This window comes from Chionomys nivalis, chromosome 11 (genome assembly GCF_950005125.1).
Source record: "Chionomys nivalis chromosome 11, mChiNiv1.1, whole genome shotgun sequence".
Classification (NCBI taxonomy): domain Eukaryota; kingdom Metazoa; phylum Chordata; class Mammalia; order Rodentia; family Cricetidae; genus Chionomys; species Chionomys nivalis.
In genome coordinates this window covers 11576115-11594066 of record NC_080096.1, presented here as the reverse complement: position 1 = coordinate 11594066, position 17952 = coordinate 11576115, and the positions used below count along the sequence as shown (strand labels likewise).

At 43.3% G+C, this 17952-nt stretch overlaps 1 protein-coding gene across 1 annotated transcript in view; it reads left to right on the top strand.

Annotated features, from left to right (window-relative positions):
* The window catches only part of Fbxo42 (F-box protein 42), a 64999-nt gene that overhangs the window by 26631 nt on the left and 20416 nt on the right, over positions 1-17952 (top strand). Inside the window, exons 3-4 of the mRNA XM_057784442.1 lie at positions 3911-4027; positions 13414-13548. Of these exons, the coding sequence (XP_057640425.1) occupies positions 3911-4027; positions 13414-13548 (252 nt within the window). The remainder of the gene's footprint in view (positions 1-3910; positions 4028-13413; positions 13549-17952) is intronic.

The following is a 17952-nucleotide window of genomic DNA, read 5'->3' as shown; positions in this document are numbered from 1 at the left end:
TGGGAATTTTACATCATACACTCTGATCATATTCACTTCGCAGTCCTCCAGAGTCCACCCTCTGCCTTTGTGACCTCCCCCACCCCCAGAAGAAGAAGCAAACAAAAGAAAAACATGTCCAGTGTATGTTGCCCATATACTCACTGGAGCATGGTTAGACTCCCAGTGGCCAGCCCCTTAAAGAAAATTGAGTCTGGGCTGAAGAGGTGACCCAGCAGTTTAGAGAACTGGCTACTCATCCAGAGGTCCTGAGTTCAAGTCACAAGCATCTGTAATGAGATCTGGCACTCTCCTCTGACCTGCAGGCAGAACATAGTATACATCATAAATAAATAAAATCTATGAGAAAAAAGAAAAATTTTAAAAAAAGAAAACTGAGTTCTTCTCCACCTGACACCCCCACGAGAAGCCATCAGTTGTGGAGAGCTACACTTCAGCATCCTTATCACAGTATTTTTTTTTTTTTTTTGGTTTTTCGAGACAGGGTTTCTCTGTAGCTTTGGTGCCTGTCCTGGAACTAGCTCTTGTAGACCAGGCTGGCCTCGAACTCCCAGAGATCCGCCTGCCTCTGCCTCCCAAGTGCTGAGATTAAAGGCGTGCACCACCACCGCCTGACTAGTATTTTTTTTTTAAAGATTTATTTATCTATTATGTACACACTGTTCTGCCTGTACACTAGAAGAGGGCACCAGATCTCACCACAGATGGCTGTGAACCACTATGTGGATGCTGGGAACTGAACTCAGGACTCCTGGGAGAGCAACCAGCTCTCCCAACCCTTGAGCCATCTCTCCAGCCCCCTTATCACAATTTTTTAAAAAGATCCCTTTGATCACTGTGTTGACATCCGTGGTCTGTACAGCCACTGGAGTCCATGCTGAGGCCAGAGACTATGTGGATGTCCTTACTGTCACGGGAAACCATGTAGAAGTCGATGATTGTGCTCTCGCTGACTGTAAAGGCAGGAAAGCTACCTTTGCGGTGGTGTCAATGACTGCAGACTCACAGCTGAGAAAGAGGAACATAAAAGTCTCCAGTGTAACCACTACCCCATCCCCAAAAAAAGTAACAGCCTGGGCAGAAAGCTACTGAAGAAAACTCTTAGGCTCCCTTTTTCTTTTCTCCCTTAAAGACATGGTTGTATTAGATAAGTTAACACATTTTTCTTATCTTGGTTAATTTTATAAACAGCTAGAATATTAATATAAAATAGAATACAGTTGTTTAATAATAGTAGTAGTATTTAATTCATTTGCAGTTTCAAAATGATGGTTGTTTTGTTTTGTTTTTGAAGATTGATTTATTTGGCTAGGCAGTGCTGGCACACTCCTATAATCCCAGCATCTCTAGGAGGCAGAGGCAGGTGAATCTCTGAGTTTGAGACCAGCCTGATTTGCAAAGCGAGTTTCAGGACAGCAGAGCTGTTACATAAAGAAACCCTATCTGGAAAAATCAGTGTTTTTGTCTGCATGTATTGTCTGTGCTCCATGTACAATACCTGGTGCCTGGGGAGATCAGAAGAAGGCATCATATCTCTAGCACTGGAGTTAGAGACAGCTGTGGGCCTGGTGTGTCGACTGTATCTGTGTGTTGTATGTACTTGTTAGTGTGGGTTTATGCATGTGTGTACAAGGATGTGGAGCTGGAGGCAGACTTCCAGTGTCTTTCCTCGTGTGCTCTTGACCTTCCATTTTTTAAATAATTTTTTTATGAAGCAGAAGTGGGGGATAATTGGATCTCTGTGAGTTCGAGGTCAGCCAGGGCTACACAGTGAGACTTTGTCTTCATAAGGAAAAAAGAAAGACCCTTTCTCAAAAATATGAAGGTGGGGCTACAATGCTCCCTTGAGCCTGGGCCCACACTTGGGTGTACCTATGCTCTCAGTGTCTCTGAGTACTTTGTGCTCTCGAGGTTGCTTATGATTTTATTTTGAAATCATGGATGATTGTATGTGTCAGAGTGTAGGCCAGTGTGTGGGTGTCTTCAGAGGTCAGAGGTGTCAACTTTCCCCAGAGCTCCATATGCATACTCACTACACAATACATTTTTTTTCCTTTTGGTTTTTCAAGTTAGGTTTCTTCTGTGTAGCCCTGGCTGTCCTGGAACTCATTCTGTAGACCAGGCTGGCCTCAAACTCTACCTTTGCCTTCTGCGTGCTGAGATTAAAGGTGTGCGCCACCACTACCTGGCAACCATCTGCTTCTAAAGCACAGTGTTTGCTGATCTTGCAGAGGACCAAGTAGGATTTCATCACCCTCGTGATGGTTCACAATCATGTGACGCTCCAGTTCCACAGTATCTGACTAGTCTCTGGCTTTGCCAAGCACCACATGCACACAAAAAACCAAAAACAAACAAAATAGGACTTTAATGAAATTAGTTATTAGAATGATGCATTAAAAACTAGATTGTTCCACAAGCATGAAGCTTTTACTTTTTAAAATCCACTGCATAAACACATATACTTTTTGACACAAGGTTTCCTTGTGTATGGTTCAGGCTAGACTTGACCTTATCATCCTACATCTCAGCTTGGCCTAATGCTCTACTTTAAGAGGAATTTTAGGTTCACTGTCACTAGTGGAAGGCACAGAATTTGCTTTCTGCCTATTCCCCTATTCACTGATAGCCCCCATTCTTGTCAACACTGCCCACGGTAGTGGTACCTTGTTGCAGCTGAAGAACCTGTATTGGAAGATCACCACCACCCAGAGACCATCATTTATATCAGAGTTCAATCTTGGTGGTACCCATATTATAAATTTAGACAAGTATATAATATCATATATTTACCTTTGGAGTAAAGCTCTCAACTGTTTAGGGTCTCACCATGTAGTGTGGCTGGCCTCTAACTCACAGTGATTCACCTGCCTCTGCCCTTCTAAATGCTGAAGTAAAGGTATAGTACCACTATGCCTGGAAAACTCATAACTTTAAAAAGTTATTTATTAATTTTATATGTATGTGTGTGTAACTTGGGTGTATGTATGTGCACCATGTGTGTGCAGGTGCCTTTGGAGGCCAGCAGAGGGCATTGGATCCTCTGCAACTGGAGTTACAGGCAGTTTTGAGCCACCCAGCATGTTGGAAAGTGAGCCTGGGTCTTCTGCAAGGACAGTAAGTGCTCTTAACCGCTGCACCAACTCTCCAACCCTAAGCTCCTAACTTTTAACTATTTATTTTTATTTCATGTATGGTCGTTTTGTCTGCATGTATGTCTGTGTAACACATGTATGCCTGGTATCCACTGAGGCCAGAAGCATATGTTGGAGCTGAGTCTCTATGTAGGTGCTCAGACGTGAACATGGGTCCTCTAGAAGAGCAAGTAAGTGCTCTTAACCACTAAGCCATCACTCCAGCCCACCCAAGCTCTTACCTTTTAAGACACAGTCCTCAGACACACACTCAACATTTCATAATCTATTATATAATAATCTCCTTCTACATTCTTGCTTAAGCTGGAGGATTCCTGCTCTAACTGTAACTGCAGAGCTTTTTGAGCAGCGGTTACATTACAGATACTGCTTCATCACATTCCTTCACAAAGATAAATTACTCCCACCCCTATGCTTTGTAGTAAATGCTACCAATTATCTTTATTGCCACGGGATATAACTGAGAGTGGACAAGGGTTATCATATGAGCTGATTTAGTAACTTTGCACACATCTCTGAATCTCCTGTACCTTGGTAAAATGTAGTTCTTTCAATTTTGACATTCCTTGATTCCATTTTTCTTTGAATGAAAATGAGAGAAATTTGGACTTCCTCAAAACATTTATGGCCTATACAAGTGATAAAGTAGTTAAAAGACACAATTTTAATGATCCCTCTACACACACACACACACACACACACACACACACAGATTAGGTATCTAAGCTGACGTCTTTGACTTTGTTCATCTTTAGGTGTAGCCCACCAGTGTTACCATGGTTTTATGAAGGCTGTCCAGGAAGGAAACATTCAGTGGGAGAGCAGGACTTACCCTTATCCTGGAACCCCCATCACGCAGCGCTTCTCCCACAGTGAGTATCCACATTGGGAAAGCAGGTCCCACATTGCCCGTGATTGTGTTTCTAGACACTGTTTTGCAGGTGTGCATTTTGTTTGGCATTTTAATTAAGAGAATGTAAAATGAGAGTTTCTAACAGAGTTAGGAAAAAGTGAGTCTAAACATGTTGTGAAGGCTGACGTGTAACTAACTCAGTGGTAGAGTGCTTGCTCCCACCAAGGCCCAGGATTCAATCCCTGACACCTCAACAAATGAATTGCTGGGGCTTATTAATTTTATATTGTTCTTCATTTGATTCTCCACCAACCCCAGCCTCGTGAAGGCGAGGATTTCAGGCATGTGCCTCCATACCTGGTTATATTTTGAGCTTTTGGTAGGAAGGAGCATGTAGTTATTACCTGTGTCATAAAAAAAGTGATTCCAAAACTGAGCAGCTTAAAACAGTATTTCTTAACCTGTTCTTGAAGGTGTGGGACTTGGAGATGGTGTACTGAGTTCTGGTTTAGGAATGTTTCGTAGAGTGGCCATCATTGCTATCCAGAGGTTCCCTGTCCTGAAGCTTTACTTGGGACTGGGCTACCTCTTCAAAGGAGGCCTCAGTGTCTTATTGCATGGACCTCTAGCTAGAGCCAGGCACAGTCAGCTGCATACTGTAGAGCAGGTACCCAAGATGGAAGGAAGCCAGGCTATCTCTTCACCATCTGAAGTGAGTACATCTCTTCCTTTCTATTCCGTTGGCCATACAAGGACGGTAGGAGTTGTAAACACCAGGAGGTGAAGATCCTACCTACCTACCCCAGATTGCTATACTTATGTCTGGTGAGGTTCAGAAATAGTTATGGTTCATTTATTGCTTTGAGGCTATATGAAAGCAGACCAGGGAGGCAGGTGAAGTGTTGTGTGCCTCTTAAAGAGCTAGTTTTATACTTGTGCTGCTCTATCCTGTTCGAAGGAGGACATTTTTGAGACCTGTGGGACTCACTGAAGTAAAAAATGTGAGTGTGTGACCATGGAAGACCCTGGGTTACAAAAGTAGTTGAGGACAGGTGAGTTGGCTCAGTGGGTAAAGGAGCCCACTGTCAAGCTGTTACATGCATCCCATCTCTAGGATCCACATGGTGGAGGAGAACCGGCTCCTGCTGGTTGTCCTTTAACTGTGAGTTGTCCTCTGACCTCCACATTCACGCCGTGGCACGGGTCCCTTCCCCAAGTGAACAATCAATAAATATAATGGGAGAAAAGAGAATAGTTTAGTGGTGCTGCCTTGATCCATGCTGAAACATTAGTCTACCCCAGTGCTCCTGAGGTGTTTGTGCCACTGCCAGCACAGAGAGAAGTGGCGTGCATGCCTATCAGGACAGCAGGGGCAGGACAGTTTCAAGACTAGCTGGACTGTTTAGCAGAACCCTGTCTTAGAAACAGAAAGAAAGTGCTCTCATCATTTCTGCTGTTATTGAAAGAGTTTTGAAATGTCCTCAACTGTTTGTGGAGTTTGCAGATCGTGATTCAGAATGGGTAGACTGGATGATATTCTGTCAGGGTCCATATTTGTTTCAGTGTGTGTTACTGCTACAGATAGAGGAAGAGATGCTGACAGAGCTTCTGAAGACTGTTGCTCTGGATTTTGCAAGGCTGGGGATTGATGTCAGGGCTTCTTGCTGAAGGCAAGCTCTTTCCCACTGAGCTCTGCCCCAGCCCTGAGACTGCCCCACAGTGAGGGAGGACTGAGTCTGGATGCGTCAGTCAGCTGGGCCACCACAGCAGCGCACTGGAGGCCTCAGCTTCTGAAGGGGAGGCTTCCCTCCCCCACACTGCTGGACCTTGCAGCTGCCGGGGATTAGAGGCCCTGTTACTACGAGCCTCTGACAAGGGTGGCTCATCATGCTGCTTGAAATCCAGGAAAGAGCCACAGGGTAATTTTGTAAAAAAAAAAAATATATATACTATTTCGTTTTTCTTCTGGTTTGTTTTTTCCATGTGTCCTGTACACTGCCCAGCTAACTGACAACTGAAAAGTACCATTACAGAGAAAAGGGCAACTTGCAAAATAGATTAAAAACTAAGAATTGCCGGGCAGTGGTGGCGCACGCCTTTAATCCCAGCACTCGGGAGGCAGAGGCAGGTGGATCTCTGTGAGTTCGAGGCCAGCCTGGTCTACAAGAGCTAGTTCGGGGACAGGCACCAAAAGCTACAGAGAAACCCTGTCTCGAAAAACCAAAAAAAAAAAAAAAAAAAAAACTAAGAATTCCAGGACTGGTGAGAAGGCTCAACAGGTAAAAGTACTTGCAACCAAGCCTGACAGCCTGGGTTTGATCCCTAGGACCCAGATTGTAGATGGAGAAAACTAATTCCCAAAAATTGTTTTCTCACCTCCACACATGCACCTTGGCATACATGTTCTTATTTAAGGCCGCAGAATAAATAAATAAGGAAGGAAATAAAGAAAGAACTTTTTTTTTTTTTTAAGATTTATTTATTTATTTATTATGTTTACAACATTTTGCCTCCATGTATCCCTGCAGGCCAGAAGAGGGCACCAGATCTCAGTACAGATGGTTGTGAACCTGTGAACCACCATGTGGTTGCTGGGAATTGAACTCAGGACCTCTGGAAGAGCAGTCAGTGCTCTTAACCACTGAGCCATCTCTCCAGCCCCCAAGAACTTTTTTTTTTTTTTTTTTTTTTTTTTGTTTTTTTTTTTGTTTTTCGAGACAAGGTTTCTCTGTGGTTTTGGAGCCTGTCCTGGAACTAGCTCTTGTAGACCAGGCTGGTCTCGAACTCACAGAGATCCGCCTGCCTCTGCCTCCCGAGTGCTGGGATTAAAGGCGTGCGCCACCACCGCCCGGCTAAGAACTTTTTTTTTGGAGACAGGAAATTTCTCTGTGTAGCCTTTGCTATCCTGGAACTCACTCTGAAGACCAGGCTGGCCTTGGACACACAGATATCGGCCTTCTTCTGCCTCCCAAGTGCTGGGATGTGCCACCACCACCTGGCTAATAAATGTAGTTTTAAAATTAAAAGAAAATTAAGGGTTTAATTCCCCCCCCCTTGGCACCTTCCTTTTTCTATTGTATATCTATTCTTGATCCCTCAGTTTTCTTTCATATCCCTAATTTATGTAGATTCAAGATCTGCATTTTTCATTCTTCACTTGTTACCATGGAAATACTAGATGTTTCATATTCACTTAGCTAAAAGTAGAGCTCAGTGGCCCCCTATTTCCAATTTTCTCCCTTCCTTAATTTAGCGAATGTCACCATCATCTTAAATGAGGTATTGTACTCACCCTCAGTTCCCGCCCTCAAGATCCAAGCTGGCTGTGGTGGTACATGCTTGCAGTCCCAGCTTTTGGTGGTGGAGCCAGGAGGATCAGGAGTTCAAGGCCCAGCCCTAGCTATGAGTTTGGGGTGTGCCTGGGCTACCTGAGATTCTGTGTAAAACAGAAAACAAAAAGCCAAGTTTCTGTTCTGTCTCAAACCTTTTCTTTTTTCCTGTCACTCTTAATCCATAATCTGATACTACATCTCAATGCCATCACAATATAGCCCTTGTTTTTCCTCTTGTGCTGGAGGTTAAGCCCCAAGCCTCAAGCAAAGCAAACATGAACTGAGTACTCCCTGCCCCCTGTACATTTCTAAGTGTCTTTTTTCCTTCTCTCCATCTCAAGCTGGGTGCAACTAAGCTAGACCCTGCTCCTTATAAAAACAGAAAAAGCCATGCTGTTCATGCACCACCCTGAGCCCTCCGCTGGGGAGACTGCACCATCCCTCTGCCCTTCTGACACTTGCACTTTCCTCTTTACATTGTCTTCGCCGGTGAAGCTCTGTCAGCAACAAAGCCAAGTTCCTTGGGTTTCTTACTCAGTTTGCTTGTAAGATGTACATAGCAAATACTGTTGATGCTATAGGTTGCTGAAAAATTAGTCGAGATCACTTGTCAAAACATTGTTTAGGCTGTTGAATGTGAGTATGCTGTCTCTTCTACAGGTGGTTGTGTACTTGAGGAGAGTGACACTGGAGACACCTTTGTACTCCTTTACATCTAGTTCATAGCTAGCTCTAGAATTATGCCTTTGTAATGAGAAATCACTTCATGCACATAGAGAATAATCAAGGAAAAGCTCTTTAGTATAATGAATGGCAGACTCTGGCTAATGCTCAAAGAAGAACCAGCCCTGAATAGATTTCTCTAGCTCATACACACCTGAGGCTTATGCATCTCGCATACACTGTCATCTGTAAACCTCTCCCCGGCCCCATGTTACACTTTGAATAATTTAAATAAATAGAGTCAGGAGACTGCAAGTCTGGTCACTTAGGCAGATGGGAGATCTACATAGCAAAGGTATTGCCAGAATTATTTTTAGTATATCAGTGTTATTATTTTTCAAATAGTTGTTACTCTTTGAACAAGGTGAGTCATCTTGCTCACCTGGCAGAATTATGCTTTTTTTAAAAAAGAGAACTGAGGGGCTATATGGCAGGCCAGGGCTTAACATTGGTTATGAACCTGTGTTGCCCCCTTGAACTCATATGGTGAAGGACCTAATGGCCGATTGTAAGTCAGGGTTGCCTCCTTTGTTGTAAGAGTGAGCCTAATGGCTGGTTAATACATCCTGACTCCAAAGCTGTGCTTTCTGGTATTTAGGAGGCGGCTCTGTTTTATGTGTCCTGATGTCTCCTAAGCAAATCTACTAGCAGATCCTTTGTAACATCAGTTCTGTTGGAGTATCATACATTAGTATGAAGACATTTTACTACTTGTCGAGATGTGTAGGCTTAATCACAACAAATATGGGCCAGTGAGATGGCTTAGTAGGGAAAGGCACCTACCACTAGGACAGAAGACCTCAGTTCAGTTCCCAGGACCCACACAGAAGAGAGAACCAACTCCTGCAAGTTCTCTGGCTCCTACACACCTGCCTTGGCATGCATACACACACACCACACAAGATTAATTTTAAAAAAATTAAAAAGCAGGTTGGAGAGATGGCTCAGAGGTTAAGAGCATTGCCTGCTCTTCCAAAGGTCCTGAGTTCAATTCCCAGCAACCACATGGTGGCTCACAACCATCTGTAATGAGGTCTGGTGCCCTCTTCTGGCCTGCAGACATACACACAGACAGAATATTGTATACATAATAAATGAATAAATATTTTTTAAAAAATTAAAAAGCCATAGACACAACAAATACATGTTCTGTACAAGATCTTTTCTATGTTAAAAGCCTGGTACAGAAAAGGCAGGTGAAGTGAAAAGGCCAGTTTTGTAATCTTTAGTGAATGTCTGCAAGTCTGTTCACGCCAGCCTTGGTTAATGGAGGATACCCTAGTCAGATTACTGTAGAGAATCCCCAACATTGAAGTGTTTCGACTTCTCATATAGTCAGGTAGTTCCACACACTGCTGATCTGGCACCTGCAGGAGTCTGCAGGCCCAGGCTGGATCACCACCCTCGCCTGTCCTGAGTTATGTAATTATAGACCTTATCAAATATGTCCCAGCTTGTAGATGGGAGACACATAACAGCATAGTCTCTTTCTGCATGGGATAAATGCCTCAGGGCCTTTCCCTGGTGACAGCAGGGAAACAAAAGAGAGTCTAACATCTGAAAGTTTGCAAAGCTATAGCGTGCAGCTCACTCAAGGGAACATTTGGGAATTGTTCCAGGTACCGTGGAAATCCAGATTCCTGAAGCTCTTGCTCGTGAGATGATTGTAGTTCAGTAGGAGTCTTTTCTGGTCTGCAAAGAACTGTTGACTTGCATGTGTAGAGTTAGATTGTGGCTGTGTGGTTTGTCTTTGAATAGAGACTGTCGACAATTTGAGATAGGTCTCTTTGTCATAGCTGTTCACAGAACAAATGAACTTACTTGGGAGATTTGACGGTTGGAGCACAGAGCTTCTCCGTTTCTCAGTGTAGTATTCACACTGCCGTGAGCTCTAAGTATGGTGACATCCAGAGCTCCAGAACTTGAGTAAAAGGCCAGTAGCAGCTGTGTGAGACTGAGGTTGCTCACCCACTGCTGTCGCCACTGCAGGGTCTCAAGTCAAGACAAGCTGTAAGCAGAGTTCAGTGGGGTGTTTATTAGAGTGTTTAGAAATATTAGAAAATAGTGTCCTATTTTCTTTGTGGGTTTTGAGATAGAGTCTCACTATGTAGCCCTAGCTGGCCTGGAATTCATTTTATAGACCACGTTGTCTCAAACTGTATGCACTGTGTCCAATAGTGTGATATGTTCTTGTTCTGCTTTATCTCAGCTTCACTAATACTTGACCAGTGGTTACTGAAACTCAGCTGTGTGTCACTTGACTCTTAGTACCTTAGCTTTGGGCCCCATGTTCCTGCTTTAAAAACCTTTCTTTGTTCAGAGAGAAACAGGAAAATGTAGCCTGCCCTATTTTAGTATAGGATTAAAATACATGTGAAGGACCTCATGGGGCCCAACTGGCTGAGTTTTCAATCCAAATAGAGGAGAAGAATGTTTGCTATCTCTTTGAAAAATAAAGGCACTCTGCTCTTTTGCTACATGAAGGAAGCTGCTGCTAAGAGTTTGTATATAGACTCCGGCAACTTAAACTAGCCTTGACTATCCTCATAGGAAATCAGGGATTTGCCTTATCTATTATTTATTTAGTGTGTGTGTATGCATGCACATGCGTGTGCACTACCATGTGGTTCCCAGGCCATCAGGCTTGTTGGAAAGCATCTTTACTAGCTGAGCCATTTTGCTAACCCAGATTTACTTTATCAAGTATAAATGTAATAAATATTATATTTCAAAAGCTCTAGAATACTTCTAGTTCTTCATGATTGCTCCATCATTGGAATTACTAGTTCATTCCAAGTCTGAGGGAATCCAGGTTTGTAATCCATACCTGTAATCCTGATATTCAGGAGGCTGCGGCAGGAGAATCACCACAAGCTCAAGACAAGCTTGGGCTATATAGTAAGACCCTGTCTTTGTGGGAGCAAGATGACCTGGAGCTGGTGAGTTTCTTTACTAGAGACCCAGATGTAGCCCCAGGAATCTTCCTTATTCCTCTCATGCCCTTTAACTTAGTTATTTGTTATTTACAGTGCTTAGCAAATGTGAGCAATGGGATTTTACTAGACTCTACTTTTTACTCTATTTGTTTTTATTACTTTCTCTTATTTTATTTTAAGGCAAAGCTGACTAGCCTGATACTTGAGCTATTAGACTATGCTAGACTCTACTTTAAAATAGACTTTCTTGTTGTGAAGACAAAGTAACTCATTTAAATGGAATTTAAAAATTATTATTTAAAAGATTTTAAATTATTATATGTGTATGGATATTTTGCCTACATGTATGTCTTTGGGCCATGTGCATGCAGTGCCCTCGAATGTCATAAGAGAGTGTCAAATTCCTGGACCTGAAATTATGAATGTTAGGAGCCTCTATGTGGGTATGGGGTTGAATCGCAATCCTCTGGAAGAACAGTCAGGGCTTTTAACTTCTGAGCTGTTACTTTAGCCACTCAAAATTATTTTAAACCAAAAACAAGGGTCCATAGACAGGTTAACATTTAAAGGCCAGGTGTGGTGGCACACACCTTTAATCCCAGCACTCAGGAAGCAGAGCCAGGCGACTCTCTGTGTGATCTAGACTAGCCTAGTCTCCAGAGTGAGTTCCAAGACAACTAGGGCTACATAGACTCTGTCAAAAAAAAAAAAAAAAAAAAAAAAAACAGACTAGACCATAACCCTTAAAGGTTCGTATATCCCTGCCATGAGTGCCGGACAAGCGGTTGAGTCAGTCTGTGACAGCCTTGCATTTATCGTTACTGCTGTGACATCTGCAGTCATAACTGGGGCAGCTACTAAAGCACACAGCTTTATTCAGCTTAGTTACCTGCCTGACAGCCCCCTAAGTTAAGAGAACTGGTAACTTCCAGAGCTAGTGCACACCACTGCTGTGACTATAACTGGCAGCCCATACAGGCTGGGGTGTGGTGGAGGGGCGGTTCCCTTTTTCTGCCTTGACTAAGTGGCATTGTAATTGAAAACAGACCTGAAAGTAGTGGTTTGTGAGATTGAACTGCACCTGCAGATAGCTAGGTGATCCCTGCAGCTAAGCATTAGTGTCGCAGAATCCACATTTTTTTTACTCTGTCCTTCAGTTCATGTGACACCGGCTATTGGTTTCATATGAGAAATGAGGGGTAACTCACCTGTGTGGCGTGATGTAGACACAGAGTTTTGCTCAGTCTCTCCCAAGCCCAGCTGGTGAACATGAGGCTGCAGGGCTTGTGCTCATCCTTTCCTAAGGACAGCAGCTGGATGAGCCTTCAGGGAGATGCCGGCAGAGTTCAACTTTCCCACCTCTCATCTGAACTTAGATAGGTCTTTCTGGGTTTAGCCCTTTTCTTTGCCTATGTTTCTTGGAAAAGCTCCGGTGATATAATTGATTGCTAACCGTGGCCTTGGTTCTCTTCTAGTATTTCCTACTGCCCTGATTTAATCCACACCAACCAGCATGCCTAGGAGTCCAATAGCTTTCTGCTTTTCCCTTTGATTGCTTTGGGCTTGAACTGCTGTTTCCTTTGCTGTACTTTCACTTCATGAAATCCCACCTTGCTTTAGTCACGTTGGTGTCTGTGTGGTTTTCACGGCACTGGTTAGAATGTTTCCACAGTTGTCGTGTTTTATATAAATACTTGTGCTTTAGGTTTCATTTGAAAATACAAAACTTAGAGCGAAGTCAGTGGAAGACAGACGAAGAACATCTATGGACGCTGGCTTTGCCTTGCTCTAGGACACAGGATGCAGTTTAGATAGTGATGTAGCTGGACTCAAAGAAGTTTTACTCTCAAGCAGCTGCCATCTGAATGCATATTGCCCTTCCTGGAATTCTGCCATCTTGTTCCGTGATGTCGTTGTTAGTTTGCTTAGTGCTCAGAAATAGGATGTTTAGAGCTGGAAAGATGGCTTGCCTGCTGAGAGCACCGACGGACTGCTCTTCCAGAAGATTTGGATTCAGTTCCCAGCATCTACACAGCAACTAATAACTGTGACTCCAGTTCCAGGGGATCTAGCATCCTCTTCTGAACTCCATGAGCACTGCACATACATGGCGCATGTTATCTTCGTGCAAGAAAGACACCTATAAACATAAAATAAAAGTAGATCTTTAAAAAATTTCAAAAGAAATTTTAAAAAAATGCTCATAGCTTTTCTCTGGACTTTCTTTGCAAGAATAATGTGATATTGATTAATCTGAGGACAATATGTGGAGATCAGAATTTGATGTCTGGTACAGAGGAGTTGTTGAACATGTGGAATATTAGAGTTTTGAAAAATAATGGGTTTAAGTTATTGAAAATACCTCTAAATTAAGCTGCAGTCACCTGTTTCTTGCTTCCACCCCACTTGTGTAGGTGCGTGCTATTATGATGCCAATCAGTCTATGTATGTCTTTGGAGGCTGTACCCAGAGCAGTTGCAATGCTGCCTTCAATGACCTCTGGAGGCTCGACCTAAATAGCAAAGAGTGGATTCGACCATTGGCTTCAGGTAAGTGATGGACTGCTGCTTTCTGCCTTCTCACAGAAGCCTTCTTGGCATGGACTCAAGCATATGTTACTGGTGTCTTAGGTTCCTTATTAAATCTTCTGTGTAAATACCCAGGGTCATATGCTCATCTAAGTCTTTGCATTGACAATAAAGTTGTGGCTGGGTTTAGTGAAGTATATCTTTAATCCCAGCACTTGGGAGGCAGAGGCAAATGGTTCTCTGTGAGTGTTAGGCCAGCCTGATCTACATAGAGAGTTCTAAGACAACCAGAACTACATAAAGAGACCCTGTCTCAAAATTAAAAAAGTAAAAATACTATTGGTACCTGTCCAGAATCACTGTGCCAGTGTGCGAATCCATTGGTGTGGTTTTCTCAGGTACCTGCACAGGTGTGATTTGTGTTTGGAATGAGTCGAAGAACAGAAAGCGGCGTGAGAACTGTAGTTGACTGACAGGAGCTATTGTCCCAGAGCTGAGGTCTCTGAATAACACTTGTTCTTGCCAGCTCAGATATTCGGGAGTGTATGGGACATGCCTCTGCTGGTTACTCTGGAGTGTGGGAAGATTCCATAGGAGGTGCATTCCTTCCCCGTCCCAGGATGGCAGAATTACGCTGGAAAACAGATTCCTTTTCTCCTTTTGATTTAATCTTTTTTTTTTTTTTTTTTTTTTTTGAAAAAGACAGTTATTTTTGTACTCATGAGATTCCCCATCAGTTTGAAGTGTCAGTCATAAGATTGGAGCTGCTGGTGCCATGGAGAAATTGAAGCCGGGCGGTGGTGCCGCACGCCTTTAATCCCAGCACTCGGGAGGCGGAGGCAGGCGGATCTCTGGGAGTTCGAGGCCAGCCTGGTCTACAGGGTCTGGTTCCGGGACAGGCACCAAAGCTACAGAGAAACCCTGTCTCAAAAAAACAAACAAACAAAAAAACAGAGAGAGAGAGAGAGATTGAGCCCCCCTCCCCCCGGAGGGTGTAAAATGCTCTGCTAGATCCATTGGCAGGCTTTCCCCTAACACTCTTCATTTGGCTCTTCAAGGTTGGAACTCAGTCTCAATACCAAGGAGACTTGGGTTTTTGTTTTCTTTGGGCTCTTTCCATTTACTTCATCCATGCCATACTGGTTGGGGTCAGCTGGGTCTCTTAGAAAGGACCCTGGTGAGGAGGCAGGTGCTTCATTTCTGGCATGATCTCAATCTTCAGTGACTGTGAGTTATGGCACCTCTCAAAGGTGTGGACTGGGCGATCCTGTCTTAAAGGCTGGGGAAGCCAGTTCACGTTCCCTGTGTTTACAGAACCACTACTGTGAAGTTGTGCCCAGAGGCTGAGATCTGCTCCCTGTAGTGAACCAACAGAGCTGGAGCGTGTAGACAGGGTCACTGGAGTACTTGGAGAGGGAGAGGGTGGGGTTTGTGCAGCTCTATATAAAAATATTGAAAATATGGCTAAATTTCCTCTTACAGACAATTTGAAGGCTAGTACTGTTTCAGGGCTCAGGATTTTATGTTTGGGAAGGTCTCCTTTTCTAGTTCCCTTGTTCCCTGTTCATTTAGTGAAGTATTATTTGATAAATATTTGGAGTCACAATTCTTCTTTTTTAAAAAACATATACTTTATGTGTTTTGCCTGCATGCATGTATGTGAACCATGTGCGTGCTTGTTGGATCCACTGGAACTGAACTTACAAGTGATTGTCAGTTATCACGTGAACACTGGGAATTGAACTCCAGTCCTCTGTAAAAGCAACAGGTGTTCTTAGCTGCTGAGCCATCTCTCCAGCCCTTGAGTCACAGATTCTAAAATGCAGAGCATTGAGGCTCAGTGGTTGAGAGCATTTGCTGCTCTTTCAAAGGAGCCAAGTTCTTTTCCCAGCACCCTCATGTAACCATCACAACAGTCTATAAGTCCAATTCCAGAGGGTCCAGCACCTTGCACAGGCATCAGACACATACATGCAGATAAAATACACATGTACATCAAATAAATAGACAAAAATTTAAAATGCAGAACACCTTTTCAGCTTCAGTACCCTGTGGCCACCGTACCCCTGGCATAGGGCCCAGCTGCCACTTCAGAGCAGACTTGATTGTCCCAGTCCCTTCCCTTCCTTTCCTCTTCCCTCCTCTCCCTTCCCCTCCCCTTCCCTTCCCTTCCTCCTTAGAACTTGTCCAAACCCCAGGTGTTGGTAGGAACCCACTTATTTTTATGTCATTTGCATTGGTGTTTTGTCTGCATAGACATCTGTGTGAGGGGTGCCAGATTCTGGGAACTGGAGTTTTAGACAGGTGTGAGCTGCCATATGGGTGCTGGGAATCATACTCAGTCTTTTGGAAGAGCTGCCAGTGCTCTGAACCATTGAGCCGTCTCTCCAGCACTTAATATCATTGTTTTATTTTTTGTTTTGTTTTGTTTGTGAATGAGAAAACTTGATTCTACCTTTAAATGCACGGATTGCCAAAATGTCATTTGCGTTTTCTTCTATGCTGAAAGTCCTTCATCCTCTGACTTTGAGTCATTTAGTCCAATTCAGGTGCTGTTATAATTCTTTCTTATTTGAGTTAAGATCCCACAGTGTCACTAAAAATAAGCAGAAATCTCCGCTTTTATTCCACACCATCATTGCTCTTGGGTTCCCTGTGCAGTAACACTCTCAGGTCATCCAGCACTGCCTCTGTTTACCCACAAGAGTCTATGGAACCTCCTAACACCATGGTTTATTGTAATGAGTCTCTCTGTCCCTCCAGCCAGTTCCCAGATAATGACATAGAGACTTCTTATTAATTATGAAAGGTTGGACTATAGCTTAGCCTTGTTCCTAACTAGATATTATAACTTAAATTAACCCACATATATTAATCTCCATTCTATCACATGGTGTTACCTCTCTTCCCTCTTGCACCTCCTTTTTCCTCTCTGTGTTACCTGTGCACCTCAATTCTCCTTTTTCTTTCCCTGAAAATTCCACCTATATCCACTGCCTAGCTATTGGCGTTCAGGTTTTTATTACATCAAACACGGCAATATATCTTCACAACAGTTCATGGCACAATGAACTTCATTTTGTATGTTGTCTTATATATCTCCAGTGCTACCTAAGATGTTAACCTTTCTTTTATGCACTGAACTGTAGAAAGCTGATTCTGACTGTGGAGATACAGGTTTTATCCTGAGTCACTTTTAACTTACGCCTTCTCCGTGTGGTGGTTTGAATGAGACTGGTGTATTTGAAGACTTGGTGGTTCATAGTCTGTTGTGGAAAAGGCTGCTTGCTCTTGCTAGGCAGATGAGCACTATGATTGGTCGTGTGTTGACTTATAGGTGTCAGCTGAATTCTAGAGGAGACCACTTCATCCTTCAGAGCTCAGAAGCCAGCTGTCTCCCAGCCCTTGGGAAATGAGGTTGAACTACCCTTCCAGGAGTCTACTTTTCAAATGAATAGTGCCCTGGGACTTCCTCTCTCCCAATCTCTGTCAGTACCTTTATATTGAGTGTATCTTTTACTCATTATTGCTATTTTAATAAGCTTTCTGAATCTTAAAATGCTATTTGAGGGGCTGGAGAGATGACTCAGTAGTTAAGAGCACTGAGTGCTTTTCTAGAAGTCCTGAGTTCAATTCCCAACAACCACATGGTGGTTCACAACCGTCTGTAATGAGATCTGGTGCCCTCTTCTGGCCTACATGCATAATAAATAAATGATTCTTTAAAAAAAAATGTTATTTGAGTGGCGTGTGTCTGTGTCACGATGACTGCATTTTATGTGAGGAATGATTGCTTTATTTATTTATTTTTTTTTTTTTGGTTTTTCGAGACCGGGTTTCTCTGTGGTTTTGGAGCCTGTCCTGGAACTAGCTCTTGTAGACCAGGCTGGTCTCGAACTCACAGAGATTCGCCTGCCTCTGCCTCCCAAGTGCTGGGATTAAAGGCGTGCGCCACCACCGCCCGGTGGAATGATTGCTTTAGAAAGAACCACACTTGCAAGTTGGCGCAATGGTTAAGAGCGTTGGCTGCTGCTCTTTCAAAGGACCTGGGTTCAATTCCCAGCACCCACATAGCAGCTCACAACTATTTGTAACTCTAGTTCCAAGGGATCTGACTCCCTCCCACAGACATGCATGAAGGCAAAAAACTAATGCACATAAAATAAAAATAAATTTTAAAAAATAATAGTGGATGGTCATGGTTCACCCAGCACTTTAATCCCAGCACTTGAGAGGCAGAGGCAAGGGGTCTCTGTGAGTTTGAGGCCAGCCTGATCTACAGAGTGAGTTCCAGGATAGACTCTAGAGCTACACAGAGAAACCCTGTCTCAAAACCAAAATAAATAAATAAATAAGCAAATTAAAAACAATAAATGCAGCCGGGCGATGGTGGCGCATGCCTTTAATCCCAGCACTTGGGAGGCA